General features: G+C 45.0%; 1 protein-coding gene across 4 annotated transcripts in view; it reads right to left on the bottom strand.

Annotated features, from left to right (window-relative positions):
* The window catches only part of adgrb3 (adhesion G protein-coupled receptor B3), a 109206-nt gene that overhangs the window by 52275 nt on the left and 43252 nt on the right, over positions 1 to 13679 (bottom strand). For all 4 annotated transcript variants that reach the window (XM_030378514.1, XM_030378511.1, XM_030378513.1 and 1 more), the window contains exons 3-8: positions 13182 to 13292; positions 9722 to 9883; positions 6540 to 6704; positions 5489 to 5653; positions 2574 to 2738; positions 1693 to 1794 (exon numbers count right to left, since the gene is read on the bottom strand). In XM_030378514.1, the coding sequence (XP_030234374.1) occupies positions 1693 to 1794; positions 2574 to 2738; positions 5489 to 5653; positions 6540 to 6704; positions 9722 to 9883; positions 13182 to 13292 (870 nt within the window). The remainder of the gene's footprint in view (positions 1 to 1692; positions 1795 to 2573; positions 2739 to 5488; positions 5654 to 6539; positions 6705 to 9721; positions 9884 to 13181; positions 13293 to 13679) is intronic.

Raw genomic sequence — 13679 nt, 5'->3', positions numbered from 1 at the left:
AGAGCAGGACCCCACCCAGGGGTGAGACATTTATTCACAGATAGTATTTATTGACTCTGACGGCCCTAAAGGTCACTGTGAATGGAGGAGGCCTGTGTGTGTGTGTGTGTGTGTGTGTGTGTGTGTGTGTGTGTGTGTGTGTGTGTGTGTGTGTGTGTGTGTGTGTGTGTGTGTGTGTGTGTGTGTGTGTGTGTGTGTGTGTGTGTGTGTGTGTAGCCTGGAGGGGCGCGAGAACACAGAGATACCGAGGTGGTGATGGACGCTACAGCAGGTTACCAGCCCAGGAAAACACACACACACACACACACACACACACACACACACACACACACACACACACACACACAACCACACACACACACACACACACACACACACACACACACACACACACACACACACACACACACACACACAGATAAACACACACACACACACACACACACACACACACACACACACACACACACACACACACACACACACACACCGCTTTCAAAGCCTGGCAAGCATGACGGAAGAAATAGAAAGCAAAATAAAGGCTTATTTCTCAGAAGATGAGAAAGGTTTATCCTTCCACTTCCACTCTCCCAACGGTTTCGCAGAGCGCTAGGAAGCTAAGCAGCTGAATCAATGTTGAACCTTGGCAGATAAAATATACATTATGGATGAATCAGCGGAACGGTATTTTAAATGGAGGGAAACAAACAAACAAATCAAATGTATACGTGTGGTTGTTATAAGTCAAAGTACAATCTCAGAGGGGGTTTTAGCAGAACATGCATTGGATGCATATAATTACTGTATGTAGAAGGTAAACTAATAGTTTTACTGTTTATTTCAGAAGGAGAAATGGCACCATTAAAATAATTTCCCCATTGTTAGCTTTGAGCTAACAGCCAATTTACATCTGCCGCATTGCAAATGCATTCCTGGAAAGCCTCGGTCCTACCCTACAAGAATTCTCCTCACACATTACGTACACTTTAAACGGTAAAGAGTACTGAGAATCTATACGGGTTGATTGATTCTGAAACATTGTGTATTCCAAGAACAAATGTTGATGATTAGTGCCAGAGGTAGCCATTAGTAATAGGACGCACCCACGCGCGTGCGAACACACACACACACACACACACACACGCACGCACGCACGCACACACACACACACACACACGCACTCGCATGAGTATCTCACGGAACAAAGTATAAATGGCTTTACTGATTTAATTTCAAACATAAAATGCCCTTAAAAAAAGAAACCCTCTTCCGCAAAGGATTCAAGGCTCACTTGTTCAGATTTCCTCCAGACACTGCATAGGCCCCTTGCCCCCACAACACACACATGCATTTATGGTATGTTGTACGTCCTGGCACTTGATGTACGCACCTATTGTATGTTGCACGTCCTTGCACTTAGTACTGAGTACTTAGCATCATGTAGCCTCTCATCCTAGTTAGCTTTGTTGTATACGGGGAATGGGTTTACCTACAGTCGTTAGTGAGTGCACTTAGTTCTATAAACATCCTTAATGTGCCAACAGCAGATATAGCTTCTCTTTCTTCAGTCGTTTTGGATAAAAGCATCTTCTAAATGCCAGAAATGTAAATGCTGATCAGCCTATAGCAGCACAATAGCAGCTCCGTCTATAGGGTTATGCGTCGCGTGGGCCTGGAGCTTCTCTCTCTCACCTGTGGCGTTGGGGGGGCATCTGTTGAAGGCCAGCTCCCCCGAAGGCGTTCGTCTCCACACCATGGAGACTGCATAGTCCTCAGGGCAGATCTCGTAGGGCGCTGGGAAAGTACAGACACAGGCACGTGCACACGCGCACACACACGCACGTACACACACACACACACACGCACACGCACACACACCCAAAGAGAGAGAGACAGGTGTCAGGTATGGCAGGATCCAAAGCCCATGTCAATGCTCTGGAGGCCGTCCTGCGGTGCGGATAAAGCGTTGCCACCATGCTGCAACAGTTGCCGCGCGTTGCGCTCTCAGGATGTGTGGATGGCTGCAGGGCGTCATGTGATATCAGAAGAGGCGGTCGCGTTCTCATCAATGTGTGATGAGGCTCTGCTGATAGATTCCCCGCGCAGGTGGCGAGCGGTGGGGGGATCAGGGTAGACGACCATAGATCTTTTTTTGGGGGGGATTTCTTTAGCGAGATGGTGGGAGTCTGAGCTTCTTGCTCAAGGATCAGGGGCAGAAGGCGAGGACTCCAACGCCCGCCTCACCACAAGACTACCCGGCTCCCTGATAACATTCACTTGGATCCTTTCCCACTCTCAGAAGCTCCCCGTCGGATCGAGGATTTCTTTATTTTTCTCCCCCCTCTGTCGTCTAAACCCTTCGTAGAAACCCTCCCCCTCAAAAAAGAAAACAATAATCCCGCGACTCAATTACTATCTACAGCATACAGCGATAATTGCTTTCCCCCTCCTCCTCAACCCCCCTCTCCTCCAACCTCCTCCTTTTCTTACAATTTTTCCCGTGATCCGAATCTCCCGGAGACCAATCGCGGGGGTCTATCAATTCCGCGGCGACGCGATGAGGCTTCAATTACCTGGGCACCGCTGGTCGCTGCACTTGCGGACCTCCTCTCCCGAGCCGTCGCACTGCTGGCCCGTGGTGGCGGCCCCCTGGCACACACGGGCCCTCCGCTGCCAGCCGCCGTCACACGACTTGGAACAGCCGCTCCACGGACCCCAGAGGTTCCACTGACCGTTGGCTGAGGGGAAGCCAAGCGACGGAGAGATTGAGAGCGAGGGGGGGAGGGAGAGGGAGGGAGGGAGGGAGGGAGGAGAGAGAGGGAGGGGGAGAGGGAGGGAGGGAGAGAGAGTGAGGGAGGGAGGGAGGGTGGGAGAGAGAGGGAGGGTGGGAGAGAGAGGGAGGGAGGGAGGGAGAGGGAGGGAGGGAGGGAGGGAGAGAGGGAGGGTGGAGAGAGAGGGGGAGAGGGAGGGAGGGGGAGAGAGAGAGGGAAAGTGGAGAGAGAGGGGGAGGGGGAGAGGGGGGGAAGAGAGGGAGGGAGGGAGGGAGAGGGGGGAGGGAGGGGGGGAAAGAGAGGGAGGGAGGGGGAGAGAGGGGAGGGGGAAAGAGAGGGAGAGAGAGAGAGAGAGAGCAGAAGAGAGAGAGAGAGAGAGAGGGAGCAGGAGAGAGAGGGGTAGGGGGTGGGGGGAAAGAGAGGGAGGGAGAGGGAGAGGGAGGGGGGGAGAGGGAGAGGGATAGGGAGAGAGAGAGAGGGAGAGAGAGAGAGAGAGAGAGAGGGCGGGAGAGACAGAGAGAGGTAAAGAGAGAGGGAATCAGAGAGAGAGATAGAGAGAAGTCCAACCATAGGATCATCATTATTCATTGGGTATCTGTGAGAGAAACGACATGGCTGTGTGTGGAATCTAATTCACTCCATCTCGCCTTTCAATATAACGTCTTGTGACCCTCCCCACTCCCGGGACTCAGCAGCCCCTACCATTCCATCGCTACTTTGGCCTCTCCGGGGAGGCGGTTAGCAATTATGTTGAGGACATGTGGAAATCTGCACATTTGTCATGAAATGCTAAATGGCCGTAGTTTTAGGACGCGTCTGAAGGCACCGGGGGACGATGGAAGAGGCTGTTGGCATTTAGCCCATTGTTTTGAATAAAAAGGAATTTGTCTCTTTTTTTTTAATGAATAAGAAACCTGCTTGTGTAATGATTATTTATATTCATTTGCAAATAATGAAATGCAATTATGCTCAGGTCAAGACCAAGGGGGTGGCTTTATATGGCCCTTTTTTTAAAAATTAGATATTAGAAAATAATATAAGAAAAACAGATGCTGGCCCTGAGCAGTGCAGTAAATCAAGCGCCCTTGCCAGAGAGAACGCTGTGACACCCGTGTAAGCATGAAACACAGAGCGCGCTCGTTTCGACCTCCAATTACCCCTCGTCCACACGTACGGGGCATTCCCATGTCCTACCGCTCACCTCTGTCAGACCCGGTTCCACTTGGACAAGGAAATATAGGAAAAGAGGGAGAAGGGATTGGGGTGCCTGGCGAGAGAGCTCTTTGAAGGGCATCAAACTCCTGTGGTCCATTTCTATATTCCAGAATAACAAGTCGCTCTCTTAGTCAGTAACTCTGGTGTTAGTTTTTATTCCATTAGATGTTTTCTTTTACTTGATGGCCTCATAGGGCTAATTTATTGGAAAATAAATCGGAAAATATATGAATAAAGCAAAAGCCCCACTTGATATTGACAACGGGATGATATGATGATAATATAAAAACACTATATTTAATCGATAAAAACGTTGATAAAATTCTGATGACCTTGAGAATGTCACTATCGAGAGTATTTGAATATTGCGTGGCGGTTCCATTGACCAATCACTAGCAGAGGACAAAAAGTAACTCAGAGTGAACTAACATCATGCACGCCATATGCCTTTTGATAAGAAAAACGAGTATGGCACATTTCCACCCAAATGAGAAGCTAGCGAGCTAAGTCTCGCACTGCATATCAATAGGAGAAATTCAGTTTTTTCATAATCGAGCAGGAGATCTGTGAAGAGTCGTGACCAAATTTGTATTTCCCCTCATGGAGCAGAGGAGTGTGTGCCCCCCCCCCCCCCCCCCCCCCCCCCCCCCCCCCCCCCCCCCCCCCCCCCCCCCCACAGCAAGATCGCTTCACGTGTGATCTGAGAAATCCACGCACTGAACGATGCTGACTGATCTCCCCTGTTCACACGTAAAACAATATCACTGCTTGTACAAAGCATGAATGTGCAGCAGTAATGCGATCAGGGTGGATTGGTGGAAAATGGCACGTTTGTTTTGCCTCCAATTCCGCCCATTCTGCTTTAAACGCAGACTGCGTCGCCCTGCTCTGGGGTGGAGATGCTCCTGGAATACAGAGACACTAATGCCACAACCCACATCTATTAGTGTGAATTAGGCAATTGCGCTAGCGCCAGGACGCTGCTTCATATTAAACATTTCAAAAGGGCTGCCGGGTGCTCGCTAAGCTGACATCTTAGTAGCTGTAATACATCCGTGGTGCTAACAGTCAGTTTGGACAGCTAACTGTGAATTATGTGGCTGACATTGGAATTATATGATTAGTGTAAATTTAACCAGGTTTTTACAAATCAATTTCATAGTGCACGGGCTTTCACTTTATGCTTCCATACAAAGCTAGCTCAAGGTGAATGGCACCAAGGCAAGGGATAATGAGTATAAAACAGTGGATCTCAACATGGGAAGGTTATCGTGCCGTCGCACTGCTAGAAATAAAGGCCCCGCTAATACCCTTTCTACCAGTAGCTAAGGATTTGGACATGGTTGTCCGCTCCAAAACATGCGTTCCGGGGGAGGATTTTTTTTAATTTCCAGCCCCAGACATCAAAGGCGTCGGAAGGCTCAGAAAAGTGTGTGTGTGTGTGTGTGTGGAAAAAAGGCTCAGGATTTATATTTGTGGTGTTATTTCTTTTTTTTTTTTACCTGTGCAATCAGGATTATAGCACTCCCTGCTCTCTGCCCAGTGACCCCGGCACTCGGATCCCCCGTGGGCCGCTGCCGAACACTGCCTGGTCCTCTGCTGAGTGCCGTTGGCACAGGTCACGGAGCAATCGCTCCAAGTGCTCCACTCCTGCCACTGCCCGTCCACTGGGGCGCCCACCCAGAACCAGGCCAGGGTTTGGTCCCGGACGGAGGGGATGGTGGAGGGAGGAGGCGTGGGGTGAGAGGGCGGGGGGGAGAAAAGACGACAGGCAGAAATATTCAGAACGCAGCTCTCCGGATGGATGCTCTTTTAGCATCTTTGGAAACAGCGGGGTTGCTTATCATTATTTCTTTTTTTTATGGATACAATACATATAATGGATGCAGATGTTTTGGTAGGTTTATGAGTGCTTTTTACTGGGGGAAGACTTCATAGGATGTGAAATCTTTTTTTTTTATGCCGGCAGAACAAACCTCATAATTAAGCTTTGAAACTAAATAGTCTTCTCTACGTATATTTTAAGAATTCAATGTAATATCAATGGTTTAATTGTGTTAAATAAACAGGAACTGCTAAATCACATGCATTCAAGTCTCCGTGGTAACATAATAAAAGCTCAGAGTTGCAGAAATAATCATCATCACAAATCTGCTCCATCATTGTCAAAAGAATTGGGAGCAGGCATTTTGAGGAATCCAGAATTACTGCATTGAGTCTTTCTCGGGTTTCATAACCCAGTGTATTATACATCGAAGGCTCCATACTGCGCGTCGTATACATAACACCAGACCTCCATTCAAAAGTGTCTTCCACTCTTTCAAAATCTTCTGAATAGATCCCGACAAAAGCTGCACACAAAAAAAGAAAAACGTAAGCCGCTCCCAAACTAGAAACTTTTGTGACACTAGTTCTCCTTCGAGGTAATTTCTAAAATGGTAATATCCCCTCTCGTACACCTCACTCTCCCAATCTTCCTATTCCCTTCCTCCATCTTCTAGCTTCAGCAGCAAACAGCGAGGGCGTTTCTGGGCGCGGCCATGTTGGGTTTACCTGGGCACAGAGCGATGTTACAGAGCTTGCTCTGGGTCTCGGGTCCGTCGCACGCGCGTCCGCCGTGCAACGGGGGAGCACACATCCTAGTGCGGGTACGATGGCCCCGCCCGCACGTGAACGAACACAAGCTCCAGGGGGACCATTCCTCCCACACACCGTGTACTGCAGAACAACAAGACAGGGGTCAGGGGGGCGGGGGGTCGAGAGCCGAGGCCAGGCTCGACCGCTGAACAGGGGGGGGGGGGGCACACTCTTAAAGGAGGGGCCGCAGTTTGTGTTGAGGAATAAATCAAAAACAAGCATGAGAGGAAATGAGTCACGTGGTATGAGCGTCGATGCTCTGGATGTTGGACGACCTCGGACCAACGGCAGCGTTGAAGTATAAATATACTAGAACGTTGGGTACTGCCCTGTACTTACCAGGCTGGGATGCAAGACACGGGGTACGACAAGCTCCCCGAGACGAAAGACTTTTGAATTATTAATGGTCAGTGCTCGATGAGACAGTGAGACAGGTTTGCCAAAGAAAAACAAAATAATGTATTTGGCCTGCAGGATATTGTTCTGAATATTTATTACTGGTGCTGGCCTTCAAGTTAAAGTTGCTCTGGAAGGCCAAAGGTGATACACATGAATGTGTGGCAAGCAGATTGTTGTGTTTGATAACAAACTTTACATTGTGAAATTAACCCAGGAGTCAGCTGTAGCAATTACAGATGCGATTTTCTTGCGGGCAATTTTTTCCAGTGCTGCTTTTGTTGTTTGTCTCGCCTTTTGGATAATGAAACAAAATTAAATGTTTACTCAATCCAAAAATGCCAGTTGTATCATACCATTAACTGAGGCTGGTAACTCAGTGGGTGTATGACCTTTAAAAGAAAATACAAAGAAAAAGTGGGCTTAGCAATTGAAGCTTATTGCGGTCAAGAAAAAATAAAGGCGGTTTAAAGACGAAAGGTTTACGATAGATTAGTGGTAAAGGACTGCTGCAAATGTGAGTTTTTCTAATAAAAATACACATCATGCATCAAATCTTTGGATTGGATTAAATATGTAGTATCGCCATCCCCTGCCTATTATAACCGGCTGTGGTCTGTGTCATTTGGAAATGAAGGAAAAACAAATAAAAGCCCTCGACAAATTAAATCCATTCATCATTTATCATGGGTAAAAAAATATTTATAAATCTTTTAAAAAGTACCAAGTGGAATATTTACTAAGTTAAATATTTTACCAACAATCTCTTTTATAATTAACTAGCGTAGCATATGCTTATGTTAATAATGCTCAGAAGACAAGGATAGAATAATCTACCAATATTCTAAACAATGCCAATCTATGATTTCTTTTTTCTAAAAATCCTTTTGGATTTAAAAATAAATCATAAAAAATAAAGAGGTTGTTAAACTATTAAGGGAGGTATTTGTTCCCTTCTAACCGAATGATACATCCGCACTGTGCGTTGTGATCTGTTTATGTCTTTCTCAATGGAGGCGTCTTCACGCTAGCTTATTGATGATGCTAATTTATTAATTTGACCAGGTTCCTTTGGGAATTTTAAGAACCAACTGCAGTTGCTTCACCAGCTGGCTCCATTCCAAATATGATTTGTTTACCTCGCTTGGCAACTATAATTGATGGTGGGGAACAGGGGGCGGCTGATTGGTAGCCACAGCGAAGTCACTCTTTTCCTTTCCTATTGGTTCTCAACAGCCGTTCCCTAAATAGGTCCAAATGGACAGATAGTTAAATTTATGATTTGTTTTCATTTAGAGTTTTTCACAAGAACAAGAATATTGAGCTATTGTGATTTCATGCCTAAGTTTCAGTATTAGTAGGCTATTTTGATACTCTAATTTCTGAAAAATTCAGGATTATTGTGAAAAAACACAGTTTAACTTGGAATGCGGTGATACACACCTGGAACCGCTCTCAGTTAATCACAAGCTATTTCCCATGGTTAGATTTGGGTTTTACACATGAATAAATGTGATTTAAAGGTCTGTGTGTGCAGACCTGAAGACATTAACAGCAACAACAACCAACAATAATTAGCTCGGCTAGCTCAGTACCTTCGGGCTACCAATTAAAAATAATAATCCCCTATTTGTGTGAATAAATATCCGAAATACGGTGGCACATGTGTTTGTCTCCTGGATGAGGAGAAACCCAGCCTTGCTCCCTGGGCGACATAATAATGGCACTGAGATCGGGGTCATTTTGAGGAAAATGTTCCTTAAAATTACTCATTCACTTTCCAGCTATTACTGCCCGAGCGGGGTAAAACGCTGACCCCCTAGTAGCCTACGTCTGGAATGTCAGTGCCTTCCGCAGGATTTCGCAAACAGCCGTAAGTGGGAGGGGTTGGGGCAAATATTTCCCCCACTGTGATGCAATCACAAAAGCACTCTCTTTAATGGCAAAGGGGGCTTTAAATACGTAAGGAAGGACATCCGCTTTGCCCCGAGTCTCCGTTCGACTTCAGGCACAACCAATTCCTCAAAAACAAGTGATTAGGTAGCCCAAACGCGACACGTTTATTTAAATCCTGCTTTCCTTTCCCTCGCGCCTCGTCAAGACCCCAACCTTCCACCGGTCGGTGGGGGTGTGTTGTCAGACGTCCGGCTAGCCAGCGGTACCTGGGTGGTGGAGGCGGGGGGTGGTGTTGGTGGTGGTGGAGGTGACTCATACACAACATGCCGGTATGCGTCGAGCGAGACATGTCACAGAGCACGCCTCGCGGCGCGGAGGTCACGTGACCCGCGCGTTAACGCACGGCTGACCTGCGATCGCGTAGCGAGGCGGGATGACACATCGTTGTCTGTGTGTCTGCCCGGTCGATGCACGACTTCCATGCAAAAAATAAATATACAAAGTCATCCATTGGGATGAGTGCGATGGACATGGCGTCGACTTTTGAAATAAAATGGAAAACGTAACAGTCTCGTGTTTTACGAAAAAAAAAGAAAAAAAAAAGGGCATTTCTAACCAGAGATAACCAAAAGAAGGAGGAGGAATCATATGAGTGATCAAATAACAAATAATAACACCAATTAAAAAAAACAATCAATCAAATCCATGTCAAGTGCGGTAACATTTCCTCTCGCCCGGTAAGGCGTCGAGGTGGTGAATGACATTTCATACTCATAATAATCATACAATCTGCGGGCTAACACTACCTGGGCAGGGGGCCGTGCTATTGCAAACCCTTGACTCTCTTAAAGGGCCGGTGCAGTGCGTTCCGTACGGTGTCACACACGTTCTGGTTCGCACCTGCGACCCCTGACTGCAAGATACAGAGCATGAGCTCCACTGGGACCACTCCTCTGCACCTGATTCACCTGTGTGGGAGAAGGGTGACACTAGTTAAATGCAGCAGAACGGTCCTGGTATACAGGAGGCGTGTTGGGGGCGGGGCAAGGGGGAGGCTATGGGGGGGGGCAGTGGGGGGGGAAAGGCCAATGCAAGGCAACAATTTGGAGGGGAGAGAGGAATATCTGGAGCAAAGTTCAGTAAAGGTTTGGGACGGAAAATCAGGAGAGGTTAGGGGGGGGGCTCCATTCTATAAACTATGGGACACTGTTCTTCTTTTATGTGATATTTGATACATACAACATAAGCAGTTTTAATGGGTTTAACTCGATCACATACAGTGCTATAGTGTTCTTAGATTGCAATCAAAGTGAGTGCACTCCTCTCTATGAGCTAATAATGATCTTAATGGCAAGGGAGGCAGGAGTGGCCTGGGTACATTCCAAAGAAACAACGAATTTGAGTGCATGTATACAAAGATTACATAAAAGGCATTAGTATTTTATCTTAGGAATTTAAAACAGTAGACATAGCAGCTGTAATTCATTCACTATACATTAGTTTTCATACAGTTATAAAACAATAACTATGCATGCAGTTAACTTAAAACACAACTAGAATCGACCAAGTAAACAATCCAAAAAAAATAATACTTGATAGGAATATAGTCACCATGCAAGAACAAAACAACTCAGTGAAACGTAACTGAAAGTAAATCAAAGTAAAATGGAGGTTGAATGGGTGTTAGTTGTGAATGTCTGAGGTATGAAGTCCCTCGCTAGGCAGAAGTTTTGTTTCTTTGGCAACAGCAGGAAACTATCTCCGGTTTAGGCCATGATCATTTGAAAAAAAATAATATATTTTTTCAAATTAAAAAAGGATTAATTTAATTTCACAAAGAAAAAAACGGAGGACGATTTTAATCAGCAGATCACATCTGTTTTGGTTATTAACATATGACTGAATTAGTTCTAATTTTTTCAAGTCAGTTTCGTTTATGTGTATTTTTTTTTTTTAATCTGGAAGGATTTTTCATGCAGCCCAATAAAACCTGGATCTAATCAAAAGTAATACTTCTTACTGTACAATATAACAAGCTAATAACTAGCCAGCTTTAGGGTATTTTGATGCCCTTTAAAGGGCAGTATGATTGTGCACAAAACGAAAGGTTTTATTTTGTTATTCTTCAATTACATTGCAGAATACCAAAATGTGTGTTTGATTAAAAAATGACACAAATCATGTTGGCCTTGTCAAATATGGGCATGACAGCCAAATACCAGAGGGTCACAAAAAGGCTAATTAAAAAGATATGTGGCTGTGAAGCAGTGGTGGGAAAGCTATCAGCCATGGTGGCCTACTTAAGGAAACAATACATTTGGTCGCTAGAAAGAGGACGATTGGTTTAAAAAAGAAGGGCAAAAATCTCCATCCATTAATATTGAAACAATAAAAAAATTATATGTATTTTATTTGAGAGCATTTTATGGAATCGTTTTTTGGTCAATTTCAGCTCTGAATACATTTATGTCTTCAATCGTTGGGTTTACTTTGGATTCAAAACAACCGATGAACATGTACTTTCAAGGTTGTATGCTAAAGATCCAATCAGGGATAGTAACTCCTATGCCTCTAAAGTGAGAGTTAAGAGTAGGTCCATGTTCACCCTTACTTTCCGCTGACGTCAGTTGTTGATTGATAGGTGCTTTGTGCACGTGATTAAGCCTTCACAGGGTATGAATTGCGGCATTGTAGTAGTGTGGTGATCCCACAACCTCTATCAACTAGGCTATTTACCAAACCATTCAGCTTCAAGAGCACTTACACATGATGCACCGTGTATCTAAATCACACACTATGCCATTGAGGTGTTCATAATAGCGACAAACGCTGGCAGTGATTTCTCTACCGAGAACAGACAATGTTATATTTCTGCATTGCTGCGGCACACCTGTAGTTTATCATTAAGCCCATCAGTTTCATGGTGGCCATCAATAATTACAATTATACTGCACCTGGCAAAACAGCACAAGCTTCACTCCGCTGCCAGCGAGTGCTATGTTAAACAGGAAATACAATTGAAGCAACAAGTTGAGTTGCTTTAAGATTTTTTGCGTTTGTGATTTGGTTAACATACCAACAGTTAACAGTATGTTTTAACACACTTGCCGCTGAACAAAGTTTGACCATCTCACGTTATAATTGAATATATATTAACGTGCGATATTGGGACCGCGTACCCAGTGAAGGCTGGCTCATCAATCAACGACAGAACACGAGGACGATAAGGACGGCTAAATATAGACACACCTTAACCATCACTTTGAGGTCTAAATATTATTTAATCAAAAAACACTGAAAGGTGGATCAATCCGTTTAATGAGGCAGTGCGGGGAGAGTATATTAAACACTGAGGATGAGGAAACAGAAAAAGCCCAGCGATGAGACTTGGAACAAGGGAGGAACGGACCTACAGCTCATGTGGATGGAGAGATGCTGGTTAGGGGTTAGTCGATGAAGGGCAGTGAGATAACTGTGTTGGGTGGGTGGGGGGGTGGATGGGGTGATGGAAGGATTGACTCAACCAAATGAGGGGGGTTTGGATGAAACACATGAGGAAATAAAAAGGGGGGTGGAGGGGGGGGAAGAAGAAAATAACCGTAATAGCCACTATGTATAAACCAGCCCACCCAGAAGAGTATAAATCTGGCTAGAATCAAGTAAAACTAACTGAAGCCTTCCGTCCACTGTTAATGTGATGATTCATTATTGATATGGTCAACAGACCTCATGTAATCTATAGTTTCTAAATTGCTAAATTAAGCATGTGAGGGTTTAGTACAGCCGTCCCCTTAGCTTAATTTAGTGTTTTGTTTCTGGCTGAATGGGGTCGAATCCTCTCACTGAGTGACTCTATCACGTCCGTCGGTGAATGACTCACTGCATAGCCAGCCTAAGTTTTACCTTCTATTTAATTCATGATCCTTGAGTATATATGAGCTGTGCACTTCAGCCCACTCACTGTGTAACAATAAAACAAACTGACAACCCTATGCTTATGCATTCAGAGTAAATATTCCAAGAGGAAAGGGGATACATCTGCCCTGCTAGTTTATACGTAGCGACGGAAGGGGAGGAGTAGAAACAAATAATAATAATAATAATAATGCAAAACAGTGTCACTTAAAAAAAGGGGCAGGTAAAGGAGAGAGAGGGAGAGAGAGAGAGAGAGAGGGAGAGAGAGAGAGCATGCATGTGACTCAAAATGAAATTAAGTTGTTTCGGCAACAAAATAAATAAAGTAAAGAAACAGAACTATTATATTACCAGTTTGTGCCATAAATTTAGCAGACTCAGCTTGCTCCTGCAGGGCCTTTGTGTCATGAACTGACCGCGGCCGCTGACTTTTTACAGTATGCTCTCCCATCATTCCATACTCTAGGGATAGAATAGAGGTTCAAATGAAAGCTAGGCTTAAACATGATCTTTCTGAGCACAAAAACGTATGTATAGATATATAGATATATATAGATGTGTAAGGATAAATATTAATATAAAATATTGCATTCTGTTTGTCGCAAAACGTGTCAAAGCAACTGTAATGCATGTCTAGAAACAAAGAGCACACAGGTGTACGTGGTTTAGCTTGTCACTTTTTTTCCCTTCTTCTTACTTTAAGGCAGAGAACAATGCAACGGATTTATAAGGGTGAGTTGGAAGTATTAATTAAGCTTGGTTTGAAAAAGCACAGCGTAGACACATAGCAAACATGCAAATAAACTCGACATCCGATTTAACAAGCTAATACCTCAATGGGGGCGTCTC

The sequence above is a fragment of the Gadus morhua genome, chromosome 15 (assembly GCF_902167405.1).
Source record: "Gadus morhua chromosome 15, gadMor3.0, whole genome shotgun sequence".
Lineage (NCBI taxonomy): Eukaryota > Metazoa > Chordata > Actinopteri > Gadiformes > Gadidae > Gadus > Gadus morhua.
This window is presented reverse-complemented; position numbering and strand designations above follow the sequence as displayed.